Source organism: Perognathus longimembris, chromosome 3 (assembly GCF_023159225.1).
Source record: "Perognathus longimembris pacificus isolate PPM17 chromosome 3, ASM2315922v1, whole genome shotgun sequence".
NCBI lineage: Eukaryota > Metazoa > Chordata > Mammalia > Rodentia > Heteromyidae > Perognathus > Perognathus longimembris.
This window is the reverse complement of record NC_063163.1, coordinates 8,475,232-8,487,524: the sequence shown is the minus strand read 5'-3', so window position 1 is coordinate 8,487,524 and position 12,293 is coordinate 8,475,232. Positions and strand designations below refer to the sequence as shown.

At 46.3% G+C, this 12,293-nt stretch overlaps 1 protein-coding gene across 13 annotated transcripts in view; it reads right to left on the bottom strand.

Moving 5' to 3' along the window:
• Positions 1-12,293, bottom strand: part of Dock9 (dedicator of cytokinesis 9) — a 260,684-nt gene that overhangs the window by 1,952 nt on the left and 246,439 nt on the right. For 12 of the 13 annotated variants that reach the window (XM_048341148.1, XM_048341158.1, XM_048341152.1 and 9 more), the window contains one exon: positions 10,825-12,059. In XM_048341148.1, coding sequence (XP_048197105.1) covers positions 11,937-12,059 — 123 coding nt within the window. In that variant the 3' untranslated portion in view covers positions 10,825-11,936. Of the gene's footprint in view, positions 1-10,824; positions 12,060-12,293 lie in introns of those variants that run through there. The other variant, XR_007210305.1, reaches the window with a different exon arrangement.

The following is a 12,293-nucleotide window of genomic DNA, read 5'->3' as shown; positions in this document are numbered from 1 at the left end:
GGTTTCCTTGTTTACTTTGAGAAGGCGACAGGCTAGGCCACTGCCAGATGGAATGGACTGACTCCAAGAATGGGTCCTCTGGCCTTGAGCCCATTATCCCTTCCTAAATGGCTGATAAGGGAAAACACAGTTACTGAAAATGGTATCCGTTACTGTCCTGAACAATCAGGCGTTTCGTAGCTGCTCAGGCCACTGTGCTACTCAAGTAGAAGGAATGCAAATGAACTTATATTCACTATGTCACAAATTCATTGTCTATGATGGCCTAGAATTTTCCAGAAGCTTTAACCAGCCTCTGTACTATTTATCTAAGACAAGCAAGTCACCTACGGTGCCCTGTGTGTCCAGAGGCCTGGGCGGCTCTTAGGTGGTGAAGGTAGCCTAGCTGTGCGAGACAGACTGCTAAGAAGTGGCCAGGTGGGGGACGGGCGAGGTCCCTCGGGGGAGGAGCCCAGGTCTGAGTTCTCTCTTATTGCAGGAAGAGCTCAAGGTCACTGGATATGGCATGAAGATGCTAGAGAGCCTCCTAGAGCATAACTGAAGTTGGCGCTGTTGCAGCTGGCTAAGAAGACCCCCAATGTTGCCTTGCGGGGGGGGGGGCAAGTTAGACAGCTGTTGTAATATCTCAAGAACGTGTCTAAACTAAGATGGCTATGGAAGAAGAGAGGGGGGGTGAGATGCTGGTAGAATAAGGGGCTGGAAGAGTAGAGTGGATGATTAGGCACAGGGACCTAAGGAGCCAAGGTGGTTGTAGTCCTCCTCTATGTAGCGTGAGACACAGGTGGAACATTCTGGAAGGTGATTGAGTTTCCCACACGGGTTTGCAGCGCTGTCCATCACTAGATGGATGCCCTGGGCTGCAGTCACGACACTTGGCTTAGCGGCCGGATCACCTATTCTCCCAGCACAAGTGTGAGAAGGGCCATCCCTGAAGTCTCAGCGGTCCTTTGGCCCCTCTTGGCCCTGTAGTCACCTGAGATGGTGACCCCATGGTGACTGTAGCGACTGTGGATGGAGTGCTCTAGAGCTCTCTGGTAGCCTTTCCCCCATGGCCGACCCCTTGCCAAAGTCCTCACTTCTAGAAGTGAGCGAGCAGAATGAGCAGGAAGTCCATCATGGCCTTTCACCTCAGCCCCCAGCAAAGCAAGGGCGTGCTTGCCGGCTGCGCAGGGCACGTGGCGGGCTCCCACCGACATCTACTGGCAGGGATGGAGGGGAGGGAAGGACACAGCCTCTCGTTGACAAATGGTTCTGCTTCCTGGACGGGGGAGGAAGATGGGCCGGTCAAGGAGAGCCATGGCAGCGAGGTGATACAGTCTTGGGCCACAGGCCTCGGGCAGGTGATGGTTCCAAGCGGCTCTCCAGCCTCCAGCCTGAGATTCAGTCTACCCTGGCATCAATTAGGCCCCCAGGGACAGGTCCCAGGGTTCTGCAGTGCCCTGTGGACCAGCTCTTATCCAACTGTCCTCCAGCGGCTGCCTCAGAGCCAAGCGTAAGATGGCGGTTCAGGATGCCGCGGGCCCCGTCGCATCCTTAGCTTCAAGAGGGCTCAAATTTCCCCCCAGTGATGATTCCACTAATCAGTTAAAGCTGAGTTTCTTTTCCCACTGGCAACCGAAAAGCAAATGTGTTACCCCTCCCTGTAACAATGCTCAGATCTTTAATTACATTCATCACTTTCTTAGCCCCACTCCTGCTTTCTGTCCCCTGCTTATTTCTTCTCTCCACCCTCCTTCCACTTCCCACTTTGCACCTACAAGTATCAATGAGATGGTGTGAAGTAAGGATGGATTAGTGAAAGGTATTACAGAGGAAAGGCCTCCGGCCTGCCTGTCATCATCAATATAGCAGCCCCACAGTGCTCCTGTTTGTCCTGGCTCAGGAGACAGCAGCTCAGAAGATGTGGAACCCTTTCGTCACTCTTCTGGGGGTCCCCCTGAGCCTGCCCCCTTCCCCGGAGGGGACCGGAGTGCTCTCTGAGTGAAGGGAGCTGGAGACTTTCCCTGATGTTCATTGGGGTGGGCTCCAGTTTAGGAATTGTACTGAGTCATGAGCACAGTTTCAAATGTGTTTCCAAATGTCCTGGCCTTGAGGTTGGTGGGTTCAGGGGTGGGACTGTAACCCAGGACCCCATGAGTCCCTCCTGTTGCGGGCCTTATGACAGGGTTGAGGGACTTCGTGTTAACTGTGTCACGGGGTTTTTGTTTGTTTGTTTTTGTGCTAGTACTGGGGCATGAACTCAGGTCCTGGGGGGGGGGGGTCCCTTAGCTTTTTTTTTTTTTTTGGCCAGTCCTGGGCCTTGGACTCAGGGCCTGAGCACTGTCCCTGGCTTCTTTTTGCTCAAGGCTAGCACTCTGCCACTTGAGCCACAGCGCCACTTCTGGCCGTTTTCTGTATATGTGGTGCTGGGGAATCAAACCCAGGGCCTCATGTATACGAGGCAAGCACTGTTGCCACTAGGCCATATCCCCAGCCCACATTTACTTACTTTTTTAAAAGATTGTCTTTAGGTTGTTGTAGAAAGGGCTTTCAATTGCTTGTCACCATCTGACAAAGACTACAAGCTGTCTACATGCAGCGATCAGCAGAACGCAGCTCTGCCCAGGCAGCAGAGGCGAGAGACCACATGACAACAGAGATGCCAGGCCCTTCACCCATTCTGTCCATCCTTAGCTTATGTGAAGAGTTGCCGCTCTCCACGTTTCTGTGGAGCAACCTGGGTTAATGTATGATCCACCTGCAGTGTGGAAGCAGAGTGAAGCACTCAGCCCTGCGGCCTTAAAACTGGTGATTCGCAAGTCACCGGAAAGCGCTAAAGCCAGAGGGTTTACTGAGATCTCCCGCAGAGCCTCCCTCCTGCGGAGGCTTAGTTAAGCAAGCAGGGAGAAGGTGGAAACTGAGATAGCTTGCTCAATTTTTGCATTAAGGAAAACGAGCTCTGAGTTCGGGAGAGGTTGAAGAGCTGGTAATTCAAGATGCTTCTACACAATGTTTACCTGCAGCAAAAACCAAAATGTTCAGTTGAGGCAAGTCAAAATATGTGGGTCAAGAAATAATGAGAGATTTAAAAGACGTGGAAAATATTGGAATGAAGTTAGTTGAACTACTGGTGGCCTTTATTTGGAAGGTACAAGATAGAAACAAGATGGAAATTCTTATTCTCATATCTCAGCATTTCATATATTTTCTACTAGGATCAAGTATTACTTATTATTTTTTTTTTTTGGCCAGTCCTGGGCCTTGGACTCAGGGCCTGAGCACTGTCCCTGGCTTCTTCCCGCTCAAGGCTAGCACTCTGCCACTTGAGCCACAGTGCCGCTTCTGGCCGTTTTCTGTATATGTGGTGCTGGGGAACCGAACCTAGGGCCTCATGTATCCGAGGCAGGCACTCTTGCCACTAGGCTATATCCCCAGCCCAAGTATTACTTTTATAATTAGAAAAAAATGTAGGTGCCTTAGCACACATCTGTAACCTTAGCTACTCAGGAAGCTAAGATCTGGGAATTGAGGTAGCACTGGTAGAAAAATCATTGAGACTCCACCTTGAACTAACCGGCAAAATGCCAGATTGGATGCATGGCTCACGTGGAAGAGCACCATCCATGAGCGAAAGAGCCAAGCGAGAGCACAAGGGCCCTGAGAGGAAAATTCTATGATATCAGAGGAGCAGGGATTTGCTCAGTTACAGATGTTGACGTCAATGCTCCAAGATAGTGATGACATTCCACGCTGGATGCACTTGAACTAGAATCCAACAGTTCAGATTTCTCACTCAAGACGTCTTTCAGGCTGGGAATGTGGCTTAGCAGTAGAGTGCTTGCCTCGCATGCATGAAGCCCTGGGTTCGATTCCTCAGCACCACATACACAGAAAAAGCCAGAAGTGGCGCTGTGGCTCAGGTGGTAGAGTGCTAGCCTTGAGCAAGAAGCCAGGGACAGTGTGCAGGCCCTGAGTTCAAGCCCAGTACTTGCAAAAAAAAAAAAAAAAAAAAAGCAAAAAACCTCTTTCACTATGCAAAGTTAAGCAGTGGACATTAAGGAAGTTCCGTGGCATTTCTTAGTACAGTGACAGGAAGAGATATATCACCCTTGACTCCTGGTCACTCCCCACTCTGAAAGGGTGGACAGCATCTTAGCCGGCAGCAAGGATGATGGTTGATCCTTCACTCCTTAGAAGCACACTCTCAAGAACCAGCCCAACAAGCCAATGACAACCTACTGAAGCAATGGTACCAATGCCCATTTTCCACCCTTGGTTTTAGGCCAAGAGTTAGTTCCTCCAAAGTCTTGTCCTTATTTTCTTTTTTTTTTTTTTGCCAGTCCTGGTCCTTGGACTCAGGGCCTGAGCACTGTCCCTGGCTTCCTTTTGCTCAAGGCTAGCACTGTGCCACTTGAGCTACCACTTCTGCACCACTTCTGGCCATTTTCTATATATGTGGTACTTGGGAATTGAACCCAGGGCTTCATGTATATAAAACAAGCACTCTTGCCACTAGGCCATATTCCCAGCCCTTGTCCTTATTTTCGACAGGGCTCAGTCCTCATTTCAGTCTTCAAGATGTTTCTGTTCAAACTCTGGTTTCCCACAGGGTCAGGAGTCTTTCCACATGCCCCCGGAGAAGCCTGACCTTTGTTACCCTCACTGCTGGGAATCTGGCTGTTTGCTTGGGTTGCTATCACAAGCGACCATAGATATGTAGCTTAAACAACCAAAATTTGCTGTGGTTCTAATGGCCAGAGATTAAAAAAATCAGAGGAGGAGTCATGTCCGCTCCTTCCAAGGGCTGCGAGGGAAGGATTTGTTAACAGCTGTCTTACAGGACTTCTCTCTCTGCATATGCGTCCAGATCTCTTCTTAGGAGGACACCGTTCTGATTGGTTGAGCCGCTCTGTCCAGATCTCTTCTTAGGACACAGGTCTGATTGGTTGAGCTACTCTCACGAGCTGAAGTTCATCACTCTAAAGATGAACTCAACAAAACAGTCACATTCGGAAGCACTGAGGGTTAGGACTGCAGCATATAAATTTTTAGAGGCTACAATTCAGCCCAGGAAATGGAGGACCACAGCCTCTAGGGAGGCCCCAGGTCCGATGAACCTGCTGGAATCTCAGCTTCCCTATTTACGGTGGCAATTTCCCTCATCTGTCTGGATTTAGATCTTCCACGTGAAGTGACTCCTGCCTGAAGGGGCTGTAAAGTGTTGGAACTCAACCAGGAGCTGACTGACACTTGCACAAACCCAGAACTGGGCCTATTCTGCCTCTGAGCCGATGTATCAGTCATACCTAGAATAAATGTCTGTCTAGGACCAGCTCATGAAGGGACATAGTCATGTCTATGGAGCATGATTTTTTAGCTTAGCTCAGCCTTGTGTCCAAAGATGCCACACGACTGGCTCAAGCTAGGTCAGGTTTGACATGGCAGGTTTCCATGGCAGTGATGCCCAGTTCCTAAGGCCTAGGACTTCAGGCTCATGTGGAGACTGTGGCTTCCTTCACAAGGAATGAGGAGCGCCCAGGTGGTTCGCAGGCACCTTTGGCCGGCGCACCCAAGGGCGCAGTATCCCAACACGGCCAGTGGGACCGCATTCCCGACAAATTCTAGCTGACGCCGACTGAATGAACAACTGCTGCCGCTGTTCTCAATTCCTCCATAAAAGTAGAAGACATTCCTTTTTCGCCTCCATGTTCCCATGGGTTGGGGTCCCTGCAGGGGGGGCGTGGCTCCCCTACTCCCTAGCAGAGGGAGAGACAGTGAACCGCGAGGTGGCTCACGGGGCAGGGCAGGCTCAAGCTCATGCTTTCATGTTGATGGTGTTTGTGCCACATGGCAAGTCCGGACTGTCACTGGACACCAGGCTGGTCTATGACAAGCATCCCCCCCCCCCCACCCACGAAGAGCAAAGCTCAGGGCTGGGGACATGGCCTAGTGGCAAGAGTGCTCGCCTTGTATACATGAAGCTCTGGGGTCGATTCCCCAGCACCACATATATAGAAAATGGCCAGACATGGTGCTGTGGCTCAAGTGGCAGAGTGCTAGCCTTGAACAAAAAGAAGCCAGGGACAGTGCTCAGGCTCTGAGTTCAAGGCCCAGGATTGGCAAAAAAACAACAACAAAAAAACCCCCAAAAAACAAGAGCAAAGCTCAGCTCTATGGGCGACCCTCAACCTCTTCGGCTGCTGCACGCGGCCCGGGGCAGGGAGCTGGTGGCTGCCGCCAGATGTGGTCTAGAGGAGCTCTGCATCAAAATGCATTTCAATAATTACTTTAAGGACTTATGGAGAGGTTTGTGTACAAGTTTTGGGGACTGAAAATCCAAGATCGGGTGGCCCCCTCAGTTCTATCTCCGTGTGAGGGGCCACTCTGCTTCGCGTACGTGAAGGATGGTTGCATGGTGAGACTCATTCCAGGGGGAAAGACCTTATGGGGAGGCACGAAGCCCGAGAGCCGAAAGGGTCAAGCTCCCTCTTTCATAACAAACTATTGTTATAACTCAATCTGCAAGATCTGCACTAACTGCTTCTGAGGTCAAGTCCTCCAACGACCTAACCACTGGAGCCCCCTTCCAAATGGTTCTGCCACCTCCCTGGGGATCAAGCTTCTGTCACATGAGACTTCGGGGGACACACTGAAACCATGCTCAAACCATGGCATTCCTACAGATGTGTGTGTGTGTGTGTGTGTGTGTGTGTGTGCACGTGCCATTGCTGTCTTGAACACAGGCTTCATTTTGCTCAAGGCTTGCACTGTACCCACTTGACCCACAGCACCACTTCATTTTTTTCTGAGTAGTTTATTGGTGATGAGACTCTCATAGCCTTTCCAGCTTGGGCTGGCTTTGAAGCGTGATCCTTACATCTCAGCCTTTTGAAAAGCCAGGATTACAGGTGTGAGCCACCAGTGCCTAGCTTCCCTATGGAGTGTGTGTGTGTGTGTGTGTGTGTGTGTCTGCCTGTCTTGGGGCTTGAATTCAGGGCCTAGGTGCTGTTGTTGAGTTTTTGTGCTCAAGGCTAGCGCTCTACCCTTAAGCCAGAGCTCCATTTCCAGCCTTTTGGTGGTTAATTGGATAAAGGGTCTCAAGGGCTTTCCTGCCCAAGCTTCCTTCAAATGGTAGTCCTCAGATCTCAGCCACCTGAATAGCTAAGGTGTGAGCCATTGGAGCCCAGCTTCCTTATGGATTTCAGTTTCACAATATCCAGATAAAATGACCAAACTCCTGTGTGGTTCTCACATACATGGCATATAGTTTCTCTGCTGGTAATTTATTGCCTGAAACCATGCAGTTGGTAATTTGTAGAGAAAAGAAAAAAGTAAGACTTAAAAAAATGTATCCCGGGCTGGGGATATAGCCTAGTGGCAAGAGTGCCTGCCTCGGATACACGAGGCCCTAGGTTTGATTCCCCAGCACCACATATACAGAAAAAAAAAACGGCCAGAAGCGGCGCTGTGGCTCAAGCGGCAGAGTGCTAGCCTTGAGCGGGAAGAAGCCAGGGACAGTGCTCAGTCCCTGAGTCCAAGGCCCAGGACTGGCCAAAAAAAAAAAAAAAAATTAAAAAAAAATGTATCCCATTTGAAGTACTCTTGTTTATATTTATACATTTATTTTCTATACTTTTATTTGGCTTTGTATTTCCTAAGGCCCTTGGAATGCATCTACTGAATTCTTGTTGAACAGTTTCTATGTGCAAAGCACCATATTGGGATTGGAACAGTAAGATGTTCATTCATGCTGTCTTCAAAGAGTCCCCAGGCCAGGAGAACAGTCTGAGTGAGCTCAGTGCCAGATTCTAGGACAACATGCCCGAAAGGCACCTAGGATAGTTAACTAATTGACAGGACAGCTGAAGAAATCCCCCAGAATGTGCTTTTTAAGTTGGGTCTCAAAGGATGAGTTTTCCCAGTGGAGGGGAAAAGGCATCCAATATCAAAGGGTTCAGACCATAGTTTCTAGTCCTAGGGCTCTTGGATAGCATATGATGATGGTGAGAACAAGTGGTAGAGGAGAGCTGCTCACCTCACAGAAGACAGGAAGCAGAGAAAAGGCAATCATGCAAATGCATGCCCCTTGGTTTCCATGAGGCATTTGGTACCAGGAACCCTTATAGATACTAAAATCCACAAACGCTTGAATATCTTATTTGCAATGAAATTTACATGACCCACAGATGTCCTCCCATATACTTTAATCTCAATACTTACAATACCTACTACAATGTAAATGCTACATAAATAGTTGTGTTGTCCATGGGGTAATGACAAGAAATAAGTCTACTTGCTCCATAGAGATGTTTTTATAAATCTGGATTTTTTTCAAGTGAGATTGAATTCATGGGTGCTGAACTTATGACATGGAGGGTTAACTAATTCACACAGTTCTAAAGCCAAATTATAAAGCAAATCATACTACAGATTATTACAACCTTGTCCCCTAGGCATAGGCCTCACCCAAGGTAACCATTTTTACTTTTCTTTCTTATTTTAGGTCCAAGACTGGGACTCAAAATTTGGTACCTGATGCTTTCATTGGCTAGTGCTGTACCAATTGAACCACACCTCCAACCCCAAGGCAACCATCTTTTATTTTTTGTCTACAGTTAACGACATAGTATTGTGCATTTCACATTTTAGATCTCATATTAAACATTCTTATTCTTTAAAAAAAAGTACACCTGGAATTTTTGGGAGGTGACAAGCTTATTGACTGTGGTGATGCTGGGTATATGTGTATACATCAGGACTCACCAGCTTATATGCATTAAATGTGTCATTTTGCATATGAATTGTCAGTAAAGGTGCTACATTTTGTATATGCTGAAGGACACTCTAGGCGTGTGTGTGTGTGTGTGTGTGTGTGTGTATGCATACGCTAGTACCATGGCTCGAACTCAGGGCCTCACACTCTTGCTTGGCTTTTTTGTTGAATGCTGGCAACTGCACTACTTGACCCATACTTCTGCTGTTTGTTTTTTTTGCTGGCTAACTGGAGACAAGAGTCACCAATTTTTCTTCCTGGAATGGCTTCGAACTTTGATCCTCAGATCTGAGCTTCCTGAGTAGCCAGGATTAAAGGTGTGAGCCACCAGAACCTGGCTTACAAAGATTTAAAAGAAAATATTTACACAGTACTTAACTGTGCAAATGACAATTTATAGAATGATCTCCTATTGATGGAAATCAGCTTTTTACATGTAGTTTCTACATGAAGGCACTGTGTCATAACTAAACAACTCCCTATCATTACTTCTTCCCCTTTATTGCACACCCATTGTCAGCAGCTATCTTCCATGCAAGGGGTTGACTCTACCTATGTATGCTATCTGAATTAGTTCACAGGTGACTGATCCCTAACAAGATACTGGGGTTTTAATTTTAGTTACCTCAAACACAATGTTCTTCAAAGGGAAGTGGGGAGTTAGTGTTCAATGGCACAGTGTTTTTTGTGTGTGGGATGAAGTTGTGGAGTGGTGGCAACTGGACAATGTGAATGTACCTATTGCCAGACTACACTGTACACTTAAAATGGCCAAATGGTAATTCTGTCCTACATATGACAATTAAAAAGTAGGAAAAATGCAAAACATTCATACATGAACTAAATGAAGACTTGTATATGTCTCACTGCAGGACCATAGTAGGTGTCTTCAACCTTCTCCAATGTTTCTGAAGTGAGGGAAGTCGGTCATGTAACCAGGTCTGTCATGTGCCAGCTCTATCAAGACTTTAGCTTTTTTTATTGAGATGGTGCTTTTCTCCACTGTTACAATAAGTGAGGGTTGGCCATCTTCCAAACTTAATGTTATTTTGCATGGATTCCATTTCTAGACTTTTATTTAGTTTATTGCTGAGTGACTTGACTTTTATGGCTCCTAAACGAGATGTTTATGACTAGGGAGATTCTTCAACCTATCCCTAATGTTGTTTGGCTCAGTTCATTACCCTGGGCAGGGATTTCAGAGGCTCAGGCAAAACAACACAGAGACTTTCCTGAGGCTTTAAGTCTGAATGGCCCAGGAATGGGAGACTGTCAGGTGCCTTCACCATCTCTTCTTCAAGAACTCTTCACCTCACCATTGATAGGGAGCACTTGTGATGCCACAGGATCCTTGATTACTGGTGTTCACGTGGTATTACAGCTGTCTTTCCTTCACTGTAAGTACAGTACCATCAGTTCTTCAAGTAGAAGCCCTCCACCCCCTGCAACTACTCTGTTCCTGAAGAAAGCTTCCTCTTCCTTCCGTCCCTGGAACTACACGGCACCATGTGACGGTGAACGGACCCCTCTTGCCTGAGCCACTGGATGCACCAGCAGGGCCAGTACTCGCAATGGGAACTGTAGCTATTTCTGTACAGTTGTTTGCAATGAGGTGGAGGACAGGGAAGAGGAGTGCATACCCAGATGCTGAAAAAATGAACCTGGAATATTCACCTCAAAAGATGTAAGGGAGACAATAAAGATCAAAGCCTTGATGCAGCTGAAGAAGAAAAGCCAGAGTAGTGATGTGTCTATGAGCACTTGGGAATACTAGAACAATCCAATGTCTGGAGGACAATAAGCATTCACTTGAGTCCTCTCGTAGAAGGACTTCTAGACCTCTTTTGAAGAACTGCTACAAAAGGAGAGAAACTACTGTGAAAGGATTCCCATACACTCAACCTCTGCTCCAATCACAGCCAACATCTTGTCTTATTTATCCTTCACCTTTTCCTTTCCTCAGGATTTTATAGGAAATTTCAGTAACCAGCTTATTTTTACCACAAAGTATTTCAGGATCCTACTCCTGCTAGGATTGTCTAACAATGAATACCCCATGTTCATCACCAGAAAATCAGCAATGTTTTGTTTTAATACAGATGTGGTACAGTGTTTAATTACAGCAGGGCAGTGATTCCAGTTAAATAAAATTAAAAACTTTTATTTTCCCGAATATAAAATTACTAAATTAATGTCTTAAAAGAAAATATAACATGGTGAAAGCCTTAAATTATACCCCATTTACCACAGGATTTATGAATAACCGGTCACATACTCCACCATTTTGGCAAAAAGATGAATTTTTTAGCAGTTTATAAACCTAATAGCAAAGACTGTATACATCTCCATATCGCACATTTTATATACAAGAATAAAACAGTAAGGTCAGTGTATTGCATATGGAATAAGAACAGCACAAACATCACAAGTAAACTTAGGAGGAAGCAGATGTATTAAAAATGTAGAAATGTAACACATGTATGTACATGATGCCGAGGCTGTATTAACAAACTGTATGTACACAGTGATATACTGTACTACGTTTTACTTTTTAGCATAGTTGGGTTTGTTAGTACAGGCCTTTGGTTCTAAACTGCCTGACTGGTTTTAAGCTCACATAGTTCCTTAAGCCTTCATATATCTTAAATGCAAGGAATGAATATAAAAACACTCAATCTTCATGTTCACTGGTACAAAAACGACAATGGTCAGTTCCCTTAGGTCATCAAAAACTAGTCACAAAAATAGGTTCTTGTATTCAACCTGAATGTGCCACAGGAAAAAATAGTATTTTCAAGATTCTCCAACTCAGCCTAGAGGCTAAAGGTCTCTTGGCCTGGGTTTCAGTGCCACTGTCCTTGTGTTGTTCATTCTAGAATACTTCATTTACTACTACTCTGTAGGGAACAATAAAATTTAACTCCAATTTAAAAGTGTCTACCACACACTTAGGTTAAAACACATGGTAAACTCTGAATATTGCCAGTGAGATTTTAAAAAAAAATAGGTGCAGCTTCTTTCAATTCTATAGAAAATCTCCTATGAAATATCACAGTCCTTAATCCCTTTCTCTCCCTTTCCCCATGGCTTCTCCCTATGCTCACTCTCGTGAGGGATGAGCTGTGGGAATCATCCTGAGTTTACAAACGACAAGCAAGTCCCTGTATGTGCGCCACAAGGTGAATCACACAACCGAGGACGAGCTGGTCAACCCGTGAACCATTGTGCTTGTTGGAGTTCCGCTGATGGCGTTGAAGATATGAAGGGAGTTCGGCAAAACGCTCGTCTTCTCCTCCAGGGGGCAGATCTTGAGGCACAGAAACACAATGTTACCTTAGTGCAAGGCTCACACATGCTTCAGAACTGCGTTTAGGTAACATACCTAACTTGCTGCCGGTGTCATTCCACTATTATAATCATGGTGCAGTCATGGCAGAGTAGGTTTGTTTCTGCTTATTGGGTAAATGGCCATTCTCAGTTTGGGATTGTGAGGAGGAAGTAAAAAACAGCACGCAGTGTTTTTTTTTTTTATAAGTTAGTG